Raw genomic sequence first — 12,183 nt, 5'->3', positions numbered from 1 at the left:
AACGATTCTTGAGAAAGCCATGGGTCCTGTAGAAGAAGCTAATGCAAAAATTCAAAGCCCAAACATGTCATTGGCAAGCGTTATGAAGAAAGTTGGCTTGTTGCAAGAGGTATTGAGTGGGATGCACACTGACTCGTCATACAATCACTTCTGGGAAACAACAGTAGAGAAGGCAAGAAATTTTTATTTAGATGATCCTACACTCCCGAGAAAACGGAAGCCACTGAGATGGCTCAACCCTGGAAGCCTTCCTCACACCTTCAGTGACCCCAAAGGATATTTTCATAAAATATATGTTGGGATCATTGATGCTTGCAAAGTTGCCATTGAACAGAGGTTTTCAACAGAAAGCTTCACATTTGCAGTAAAATTGGAGAAGCATATAACTGATGCAAATTGCTCGAAACAGGACATTGCCCCAGTAAGTGAAGCTTTCCATGGTGACATTAACACGGAGAGGCTATCTCTTCATTTAGAAATGTTGAGTGATATTTGCAGATTGAGAAATTGTCAGCTTAATTCGGTGAGCGAAGTGAAGCTATATCTGAAACAAAATGAAGGCTTGAGTGACATGTTGTCAGAAGTTACAATTCTCCTGAAATTATTCTACACAAGTCCGACTACAACCTGCACTACTGAGTGATCATTCAGTTGCCTGCGCAGACTGAAAAAATTATTTGCGAACGACAATGGGCCAAGAACATCTAAATTACTTGGCATTTCTGCACATTCGTAAGAACTCTACCTCTGAATTGGACATTGCAAGTCTCCTGGATGACTTCATTTCAAGAACTGAACAATGACAAAAAGTGTTCGCTGCCTCCTGAAGAACATCACAAAAGAAGGGGCTACATTTGTTTTAATTTTGGAAAGTATTTGCTTTTGAGGGTTATTAATCCAAGCGTGCTTGGTTATTTCCGTATTCAAGCGTATTAATAAAGTTGATATTCTTAGTTAAATAATTTTTTCTTACAATAGTGATATTGTGCAATATAGAGAAACTGTTAAACGCTTACTGTTTCCAGTCCATTTTTACATTATTTTAAAATATATATCGGCTTACAAGGCAGGTGTGGGTGGGACTTGGATCCTTTCTGGGCACCACCAAAAATTATACAAACCTGCCGCCCATGTTCCCAAAGTCTACCATAGAGAACTGTCAATCTAGGGCATCGGATCTTGAGGAGACACAATTAACTTTACACACTTTGTAGTCCCACTGAAGTCAACAGCGTTAATGTTAAGCTCTTGAATGAGTCCTTGCAGGGCCTAGACACAACTAGTTTTCAGAAGTAATTTCATTTGGAGTTGTGAGTGCCCAGCATGTCTGAAAAATCAGGCCTCATTTATTTAGGTCCCTAAATTTGGATAGTGGCCAACATTTGCACTCAAGTTTGAAAATGTTGGCCATATTGGTTTCTATTGGTTTCTATGAAGTTTTAAATCTGGTTATGTGAGAAAAATTTTAAAAAGACCATTCAAAAGGGATTTTTGGGAGGGAAAACACAAACTTTAAAAGGCTAGAGAACCATTGTAGTACTGTTCTATAAACTATTTTAAAATGGGTTCTAAGATTGTTTTAATTGACTTATTTTTAGGTTGCACCATCACTGTGTCATATTAATAAGCATCTGATCCTAACAAATTTGACTTATTGACAACATGCTTGTTTTTGTGTTAATGTTTTCTCTTTCAATAGAGGGGAGGATGGAAAACATCACTGTTTCTCTTGTCAAAAATGAGTCTAAAGATGGGGTTCGTGAATGGTGGGTTCTCAATCAGCTTGGAAAAAGATACAGACAGGAAGAAAGTCTTGAACTCTTTGTATTCAGTGACAAAGTTAGCCCTCCTAGCCTTGGATTCCTGGCGGGCTATGGGTAAGAGAGAATCTTGTACTTAAAACCACAGTACTGTCTATCAGAAATAATTTAAGGTGAACTGAGAAATGTATCTCCTGTTGACCAGGGTTTTATGTAACAGATGACAGCATCACAAATACCTAAAATAAATCATAGAGGTGCAGGACTGGCCCTAGCCCCACCAAAAAAAAAAGTGCATTAAGAAGGGAGTAAATTTCATGATTTTGTGGCGATTAAGGTCTTTTTTTAGAATCTCTAATGGCCTTCATAGCTATAACATCATGGTATCAGAGACACAGTATTCCTTATCTTAGGTGGAATAAGAACCCTTCACTAGAAACCCTAGCAGCTGGATAAACAAACTGATTTTAAACAATTTTTTTAAATAGGTTTGTCATTCTCAATTATAAATAGAGACCGAGTTCTGCCCCCTGGTGTTTTTCCATTCTCAGGATCGGGGATTTGCTCCCCCTACACAAGATCCATGTGGAGTGGGAGATGGACCATGATGGTTGTTTCACCATCCTGCCGCTTACCCTGCCAAAGAACCCTCTTCGTGCTCAGGAAACCACAGCTGGGAGGGAGAGGGGGACAAGGCCAAAGAGAGGACATACATTGTCTTCTCCCATAACCCTGCAGAGAAATTAACACTGTCTGAGGCTTTTCTGCGTATGCCCTCCCACTTTGTGGAATATTCCTTCATGGGGTTTTAAAGGGAGCGGCCAATGGAGGAAGCATTAGCAGCCCAGCTTCACAGGCCCCAGACCTTGTAGAGCATTATGGTTAATCCTAGCCTCCAGCATATCTCAGGGATCTGCAAGTTCTGGTAAAGAAACCTTAGCAGAAAGATAAACCTGCTGGAGGCTCTCTCTACAGGAATGATTTGGGGGAACCTGCAGTAGGAGATCCCCAAGAAGATTCCTCTCCTCAGCATGTTTTCCACATGGGGTGGGGTTTTTGTCCCTTTATGATTTTAATAGTATACAATTTTTAAAAAGATTTTTAGAAATGATTTTATGAGAAATGTTTAGGTTTTGAAGATTACACATTATTCCTAATGTGTAACACAGTTGAATCAGTAGAAATGGTCATCTTTCATAAACCCATCACCACCTTAGTTTTATCAGCATTTGCCTGTATTTGAATTTATAACCAGATTAGAAAAACCTCTTTGAACTCTTGTTTTACAGTATCATGGGACTGTATGCCTCAGTTGTCCTGGTGATAGGGAAGTTTGTCCGTGAGTTCTTCAGCGGGATCTCTCACTCCATCATGTTTGAAGAACTACCAAACGTGGACCGTATCTTGAAGTTGTGTACTGATATTTTCTTAGTAAGAGAGACTGGAGAACTGGAACTAGAGGAAGACCTGTACGCCAAATTAATATTCCTGTACCGCTCACCAGAGACTATGATCAAATGGACTAGGGAAAAAACTAATTGATCCCTTTGGAGTCACACTGCAAATCAAAAGGACTTCATCTGAATTTTAAAAAAGCACAATATTCTCATAAGAGCTAAGCCTTTTATAGTTAGGTAGCAATGATTTTTCACTGATTGAGTCTAGGAAGCTATTTCCTTAGGAGTCCATGCTGCCTTCAAATTAAGGATTAATGGTGAAGAAGATTGGTTTGATTTTTTTTTAAAATGCCCACTCCTCTAAAATCAGGGGACCTTGCTTTGTAATTTAATCAACCAAATGTTCTGTATCCTTGTCTGGGTAAGTTAATCTTCCAGACATTAAATTTCTACCCTTAAAGAAAAAGGAAAGAAAGAAACGATCCCTCAGATGACTTCACTGGACCTTTTCTGGAGCGATACAGTTTGTGCAATATGCTGTTGTACGTCACTGACTTTGAAGATATAGTAATGGGAATCTGACTAGCCTTCAGGACAACCATGCCAAAAGGCTATAGTGGGAGCTGAAGAAATGCTAGCCATATCCATTTTTAGAAAAGCAGAGGTTTTGATGTACTGAAGACTCTGTGGACAACCCTCTGTAAGCAAAAAGAAAACAAGTGACAATCTCTTTAATTACCTTATTTTATTTGTACAGTCCCAGGAGACATTTCCAGGAAACATCAATGACTTTTCTCAGGAAAAAAAACTTGGTTTTAGCCCTTAAACCTTAAAGAATTATGGTGAAATATTGGGGTGTTCTGCTGGGCCATCTTCCCACAATTACTGCTTTCCTTTAGACAGAGAAAAGCCAACTGAACGACTAAGGAGCTGTTTCACTTCTTATATCTCTTTGAAGACTGAATAGTGTGTGCTACTCTGTGCTTCCCATTACATGCTTCCCCTCCCTCCCCCCCATTTTGATGATTTAAGGCAATGGTTTTGTTATCTGATATTCTCCTTCCAGTGTTTCAGGTATACAAAAATGTTTACATATTCCAATTTACATTTTTACATCCGAGACGGGTTTTTTAAGTTCCCAAATATAGAAGAACATATGAGCTTGAAAAATGGCCTTTTCTTAAATTACTATGGTTGGTGACACAAACGGTTCATTAGAGAACATTGTAGCATGAAAATTTATGATTGCAATGTAGGATTAATTCCATGTTTAAAAAAATGCAATTTCTGAAAAACAAAATAATTGAGTGGGTAGGGTATGTTAAAAGGTTATACTGTGTAGTTTTGATTCAGTAATGACTTAAAATAAAGCACATGATGCAAAGTCATTTTAGAAGTATTTTTTCTTCTTCCTCTTTACACTAAATGGGAAACGTCTTTATCTAGTTAAGCTGTTCACAGTGGAGTTAAGGTCAGTGACAAATCAATCACATTCTTTCAGTTAGCTGCTGCTATTTGTTATATAAATGATGTAGTCAGTTACCAGAGGGCAAAAAATACAAGGTAACTTTCAGCTAAAGGGACAATTGTAGCTTTATTGGTACATCTTAGTGCAGGGCTTTATAAAAACAGCACAGTTGAAATTACAACACACTTACCGTCTTATTCCGTACTTCCATGAAAGTGATGTCAGTTCCATTCTATACCCTAGCAGCACATTTTGGACACTGTGAAGTGCACAAGAAAATAAACTGCTTTGTTATATTGTAACAATAAAATCAACTGGTGACTGGAAGGCTATTTGATTTCTTCATACACCGTAAAGAAAAGGTGGCAGTTGTTCTATAGGCTGGCAAGATTTCTGGTTGTGCTGAACGTTCCTCTGTGGAGTGATTTACTCTTCAAAGTCTAGTTCTTCCTCACACCATGGCCATCATGTGACTCTACGCAGGGGTTACTGTAGAACCAGTAGCGGGACTGGCTGACCTAACAGAGGCAATACTGTGTGTTCCCCTTTTCTAAACTGAAGAATAAGGTACTGGGAGTTAAATGTGGCTGGTGTGTAACGCTTCCAAAATGTACCAGCCAACCAGCCTACTTTGACCACTGTTGTCTCTCCTCCCTCCTTAATAGGCTCTTATTTACTGGTGAAAAACTTGGTCGCAGAATGAACTTGACAGCCTTTTAGACTTGCAAAACGGCTCCTTCCTTTTCATTAATTGACTAAACAATCTTTCTACCTGACCTGTCATGCACTCCGTAGTTCAGCCATGTCCGTGCATCTGCCTCCAGCGCAAGCTACAAAGGCCTTAGGCAATAGCATGGTTTTGTGAAAGAGCTCATGCCTGCCAACAGTTTGGGGAAACGGAGCCCTAACTTGAAGTGCTGAGCTTTCTTGGTCAAGGCAAGAAATTCAAATCTCAAGCAGGTGGATGCTAGGTAAAAATAAGAGAAACTGTTAAACGTTGCATCTTATAAACTTCAGTGCTTATAGGCTGCAGGGTAGACATACCCTTCAAGTCAATGGAACCTTTAACCACTGACTTTGAACAGTACAAGGATCTGACCATAAATTCAATATGGATTTCCTATTATTGCAAACAGCCATATTTTGGAAGGTTAGTGGGGAAAAGATGGTTAAGAGACATGCTGCCAAGTTCCCACACAATTTCAGTCATTTTAAATTTTTGGCACTCTATACTAGTCTAAAAGGCACCTGTGCAGACTAAGAGGGAATGGGTACACAGTTGTTTAGACAGTAAACTATGAGGGGCATTGTCTCTTTATAGTCCACTTACCACTCGGCAACTCCTCGTGGCCAAGTGTGGCGAAGGAGCTCTCTGGGCTGGTGCGCCCCGCCAACGGTCATTCCCCTTTCTGCGGCTCTTTCTCAGCCTGGCTTCAGCTCAGCCTACAGCCCTTATGTTGGGCTTGTGCACGCCTTTCCTTGGGACCATTAGGGGAGCCCAGTGCCACCTGCTACTCTTGGTTCGGGCTCAGGGCCCTGGGCTGCTCCTTTTAGCTGGGGCAGTAGTGTTCCATGGGTGCTTCGTCTAGGTCCCTCTGTCTCTCCCAGGACCCTGCTTGGAGTAATTTCCTTTCTCTCTGCTTTCTGCCTGGCTCTCTCCAGCCCTTTTCCCAACTGGGCTTTACCACCACTTAATCCTGGCTCTCGTTTCCAGTACTGCAGCCACCTTCTGCTCTTTATGGGGAATTTGCCTGATTCCCCTCAATCAAGCTGGCTCAACCTCCAGCTCCCAGGGCAAGCCACCCTGTTACACTCTTACTTGAGCTTTGTACGGTACTGGCACAATGGGCCCTGATGTCAGCTGAGGCCCGTTAAGTGCCTTAGTAATGATACAGACCACTGGAACATATGAAAGGGGGCATCACCTGCTGAGACTAGTCTCATTTCTACTGCTATCTGGTGGGGGGAGGGGCGCAAATGAGTTTAGTTGAATTCAGTTTTACTCCGTTTTAATTTCAAGTTTAAAACTGCCTTGTTTTGTCAGTATGATTTAAACAAAACCCCATGGTCAGGATCCAGGCTGGGACGGATGCATTAACCTTCTGAGGACAACATTTAAATCAGCACACTTAGAAGAAAACACTTTAAATCAAAGCATGTCTAGAAATTAGCCCTAAACTGGCTATTCGTCAGCATTCAGCATGTTAAAACAACAAAAACAGCTGCAGCGTTGTTCATTTTTCTTGCTTTTTCTGTCTTAGTATAAAACATAAGACGTGACCCCTCTCTCGTATGCTTGGTGTATTGCCTGTTTGCCAGTGGCTTTTTTCTTCTCCCAGCGAATAACTGCAGTAGCTCGTATTCCTTCTAACAGCTTTATCAGAGCAGTTCAAGTACCTGAAGTGAAGTAGAACCTAGTTACCACACGTTCGTTTAGGGCAAACTTGAAAACTCTTTTTCTTTGTGAAATCAGCAGTGCTAGCAGGGATGCCTCCCTGCACTAACAGTAGGGTTGCCAGGCATCCGGTTTTTGACTGGAACGCCGGCTCGAAAAGGGACCCTGGTGCTGACGAGGCCATTAAAAGTCCGGTGGGTGGAGCAGCAAGGGCCCGGGGCTGAGGCAGGCTCCCTGATTGCCCTAGCTCCATGTGGCTCCCGGAAGCAGCTGCAAGCTCCTTGCAGCCCCTAGGCACATGGGCGGCCAGGGAGGCTTCTCACGCTGCCCCTGCACCAGTGCCGGCTCCACAACTCTCATTGGCCAGGAACCACGACCAATAGGAGCTGCGGGGACGGTGCCTGTGGGCATGAGGGCAGTGCGTGGAGCTGCCTATCTGCCGGGACCTGGTGGCTGCAGTAAGCTTGATGGGGTGGGGAACAGTCAGATTGGTGCATACTTCAGCTGTTTTCCTAGCAGTTTTTATCTCCCTTTAATGGATAAAGTTGATCAGGCTTTTTATACTTAAGGTCCAAGTTTCTACTTTCCTAAGACACATGGGCTTGGTGAAATACAGGTGAGTAAACAAGAAACCCTACTGTAGCAATCAGGTTCCAGAGAGTTCTAATTTAAGAATGAGGCTTTACTAAAGGGATTGTTGCTTAATTATTATTTGTATTATCCCAAAGACTCCATTTGGCATAAGGGCCTCATGCATGTGCTAGGTGCTGTACAAAAACCATACAAAGATCTAGTCGCTGCCCTGAAGTGACTAATCTAATCAACAGAGGTGACAAAGCAAAAATTCAAGGGACATGTTTTCATGTAAAAAGGGGGAATCTGTGTGCCAGTGTAACACCGACAGACCCCCACTCAGCAGCTCTGGAGCTTAGTGCATGAACCTCTACCGCATGAGCTTAAAAAGCTAACTGGCTCTTTGCAAGAGGTAAAAAATTAGTTTACTCTACAGCCTTAGCTAAGTGGTCTCCGTGCCACTAGATAGGATAGAACACCACACCCAGGAGGTGTGTAGGTTACGCTGGCATTCTAAGGGATGTTAGCGGATTTTTGCTCATCTCTTATTTACTGCTTTTCTATCTTTTTTCCCTTTTAAGTAAAAACTAACATCTTAGAGCGCAGGGGCAACTGAGAAGGGTAAAGGCACTAGGAATTAGGCAGGGGCCCAAGAGGGGGATACATCTACACTGCAATTGAAAACCCATGGCTAGCATGTGCCAACTGACTTGGGTTGCAGGGCTCAGGCCAAGGGGCTGTTTAACTGCAGTGCAGACATCCAGGCTCGGGCTGGAGCCTGGGCTCTAGGAACCCATGAGATGGGAGGGTCCCAGAGCTCAAATATCTAGACCACAATTAAACAGCCTCTGAGGCCTGCAAGTCCAATTCAGCTTGCAATTAGACACCTGTAGCTGGCCCATGCCAAGTAGACATACCCCGAGGGGCCCACTCAGCAGGCGTTTAGGGAGAAGAGTCGCCTCGAGCTACCAGAGACTTGAAGGAAGAAGGGACAGAATCACCAAGAGATTGGGAGAGTGAAAAAGAGAGAGAGATTTTCTGATGGAGAAGGTGAGAGGGGGATGTGGATTTGGATAGATGTTTTGGACTGCCAGAAAAACAGGCTATATGAAAAGGCCCCTTCTTATACAGTTTTGGAGCATGATTTGAATTTGGCTCGGGCCCTGTTTGGATTATTGTGACAGCGCTGGTTGGTGGAACTCGGGTATTCCTGGAGGTAACAGGCAGAGCTGGTGGCAATGTTTCAACTGACCTTTTCGGTTAAGTAAAAAAGATGTAGTTTTGTCAGTGTTTCATGAAATCAGGTCACTTTCATCCAAAATTTTAATTTTTGATGAAAATACGGACATTTCAAACAGACATTTTTGTTGCCAGTTGGGTTTCTGAAGTCCAAAAAATGTGCATTTTTTCAGATTTTTTTTTTACCCTCTCTTACATTTTGCTTTGCCTTCCTCATTTCTTTTTCCACTGGAAAAAGGAGGAAAAGGGGGAAAGGATAGACTACAAAATGGGGACAATGTGTGAGGAAAGGTCTCTCCCGTTTCTACTCACTTTGCCCCCCGTTTTTCAGGGGGGTAGAGAGGGAAGAGAACAGAGAAAGGCAAAACACACACACAATTCTGTTTTCAAAAGCCAAAATGAAATAATTTCAATTTGAAATTAAAATTTCAGATTTTTCATCAAAATGTGAAGTTTTCTGTGAAAAAGTTGGAACAAAACTGTTTTGTTCAAGAGTTTTCTTGGAAATAAAATCGGATTTTTCCACCCGCTCCGGGAACAGGAAAAAAAACAAACAGTTTCACTCCAGCAGTGTTTGTGCTGGAGGTTGTTTAGAACTCCTTAAAATCAGGGCTAATCAGACAGGGATTCTTTACATCATATTCTTTTTCCATTTCAATTAAGAGAATTTTTATTTAGTCCTTTCGTGGTTAAGGAGTGAGACATTTCATCATCTCGCAAGTGCCTTTCATCTAAAAACCATTAAGATACCCAACAGCGTGGCTGTGAGGTTAGATGAACGTTATTATATGGAGGGGGATGTTAAGTGACTTGTAGGAGGACAGGAACTAAGGTGAAGGGAGAACAGCAAGTCAGGAAATGAGTTGGATAAAAACATTGACGTTCTAAGGAGGTTTCTGCTATGCTTGAAAATAATATTTTTAACAGTGTGAGAGGTAATTTGAAATTAATGGTTTGGGAGGTTACTGACCAGCATGAACAAACTGCATGGAATTGGATTCAGCTAGTCAACCAAATGCATTTATTTCCCAGACGAACTGCAAATATTTCTCTTCTTCTTGCATAGCTTTGTAGACATCTTTATCCTGTGCGGATATTACTACAAGTTTTAACAGCTGAATTCACAGGGTGGACAGCTGTGTGCAAAGCACCTGCAAAAAATAAAAATAAGGGGATTTTAAAGCTAATCATTAGAGGATTGCAGCGGCCATGTATAAAAACACTCATGTTCCAGGCTACAACTAAATCACCAACATTCTTTATGAATTGCCTCTCATTTCTTTCTCCTGCTCCAGTCTTGGTGCCATCCTCCTTGCAACCTTCTATGTATTGGGAATGTCCTCGCAATCCACCACCATCCTCTCCAGTCAAAGCCTTCTGAAAGGACCCACAAATCTGAATATTACCAAACTGTGAGAAATAAAAAGTTATCTAAACCAACTTCATAACTCTAGGTCTCCCACTGCATCTTGCCTTCCTCCATCTATCTTCTGCACTATGGGCTCATCCTCAGATGGCTGATTCTTGGCTGTCTCCACTTGGTGTAGTTTAGAGATGCCTCTAGGCTACACTAAATTATGCAGGTTTGTAAAAGCCCGTTAGGGGCCATTACACAAGCTGGGGCTCAGCAGAGTACAGTGTACTCCAGCTACATTTGCATGTAAAACTTTGTATGAATTCTGCATAAGAGGATTTGGCTCAAGAGGTGGAGGTTGTTTTGAAAGAGAATTATGGGTCTAGCAGAGGCAATGCATGGGGGGGCATGTGGGGTCAAGTGCCCCCCCCCCGATTGGCCTGCTGAGGGAGGAGGGGAGGGGTTCCCTTCTTCCACTCCACCTACCCCCTCTCCCTGCGAGCCGGGCCGGGCAGGGACCAGAAGGGGAAGGACCTGCTTCTTTTCTTGCTGGCTGCTCTGAAGTGGCCAGCTTCAGCCACATGAGAAGTGGCTCCCTGCCGAGCACAGCTGCCAGGGAGAGTGGCTGAACATGCCCCGGGGGGGGGGGGGGGGCACGGGGGGAAGAGGCACAGTGGGAGAAAGAGCCTCCTCCCCACTGCTCCCAGGTAACATGGGGCAGGGAGAATGCAATAGCCCTGGGCTGGGTGCAGGGGTGGGGTGTCGTTGGGCAGAGAAGACACATGGGGCGGTCATGTGTCCTCCCCTTTAGAGATTGTGTACCCCCACCCCGGGGAGGCATGAGTAGTCTATGTCCGAGGCCTAGAACTGAGTTTTCTGTAATAATTGTCTCATTTGCAGTACACGAATTCATTACAACACACAGGGGTTTTATCCACCTTCATACTTCTGGTGGCTCATTTATTTTTCAGACAACTACCTCATATTCAGAGGGGAACAGACAATCTGATCGAGGAAGCTGCCAGAACACATGCGGCGTGTTCACAGTGATACGCTCTTCAAACTCTTGTAACAATACATTTGGGGAAAGCACACTTGTTATATTAGACAATAAATTATGCTGCTTTGTGGCTACAAGAGTGATGTAACTCAGTAAATTATTAATGACCCTTTTCAGATGACTTTGTTTCTAAATATGTTGCAGGCCAACGCAGTGTATTTGCAGCAACATCTCTCCGCCACGGCTATTGAAAAACCAGCATATTCAGCTTGAAACCTGAGCAGGCTTTAGCATGAAGTGCTCAGAGTAAGATCAGGACAAAGGTGACCTTGGAGATCATTCTTCTTCTTTTCAGACACAAAGGAGACCTCCTGTGAGACATTAATTGCTCATCACAGCTGACTCCTTTCCATTTACATTCTTTTGAAAAGAATGCCTTTCAGTAAAAGATGGCCTTGGAAGGGACACTGATTAGTGACCCAGCACCAAAGCCTAACACAGCCCCTTCATGAGCCAGCTGGCTGCTGGTGGACTTTTGGTTTTAGGGTAGCAGTAGAAGTTAAAGGTGAACTGCAAAGCAAAAAATTAAAGGTGAGGCCCAGACTTCATTGCTAAAACATCTCCTCTAACCTGGCAGTTAGAATTTTTTTTTTTTTAAATGGAAACTTTGTGGTATTTTCTGATTTACTGAGGATATCCCCAGCATACGCTACCTAAAATCTCACTGTAACCTGTACAATCCATTGAATTTGTGATGTGACAGTGATGCAAGCGGATATCGTCAATGACCCAGGAAGAACAGTGGTCACCATTAAGAATTCAGCTTCTGCCAAAAGATGTTAGAATAGCTCGAGTTCATTCTTATTCTAAGCACAGAAGAAAGACGATTGCCCAACTATCACAGTGTGGTCAGTGAGGGCAAATGCTTAATAGTGACCACTGTACCTACAGGATTTCAAAGATTTTGTTTGTTTGTTTTAAAAGGTTAGTTATGTAT

The 12,183-nt window shown here is 42.6% G+C and overlaps 1 protein-coding gene and 1 long non-coding RNA gene across 2 annotated transcripts in view; one reads left to right on the top strand and one right to left on the bottom strand.

The window, feature by feature from the left end:
- Positions 1-4,443, top strand: part of PIEZO2 (piezo type mechanosensitive ion channel component 2) — a 432,480-nt gene extending 428,037 nt beyond the window's left edge. The window contains exons 53-54 of the mRNA XM_037892875.2: positions 1,700-1,877; positions 3,050-4,443. Coding sequence (XP_037748803.1) covers positions 1,700-1,877; positions 3,050-3,302 — 431 coding nt within the window. The 3' untranslated portion in view covers positions 3,303-4,443. The remainder of the gene's footprint in view (positions 1-1,699; positions 1,878-3,049) is intronic.
- Positions 1-12,183, bottom strand: part of LOC122464501 — a 52,165-nt gene that overhangs the window by 19,531 nt on the left and 20,451 nt on the right. Inside the window, exons 2-3 of the long non-coding RNA XR_006288591.1 lie at positions 9,803-9,983; positions 4,816-7,022 (exon numbers count right to left, since the gene is read on the bottom strand). This is a non-coding gene — a long non-coding RNA (uncharacterized LOC122464501). The remainder of the gene's footprint in view (positions 1-4,815; positions 7,023-9,802; positions 9,984-12,183) is intronic.

Source organism: Chelonia mydas, chromosome 2 (genome assembly GCF_015237465.2).
Source record: "Chelonia mydas isolate rCheMyd1 chromosome 2, rCheMyd1.pri.v2, whole genome shotgun sequence".
NCBI classification, from domain to species: domain Eukaryota; kingdom Metazoa; phylum Chordata; order Testudines; family Cheloniidae; genus Chelonia; species Chelonia mydas.
This window is presented reverse-complemented; position numbering and strand designations above follow the sequence as displayed.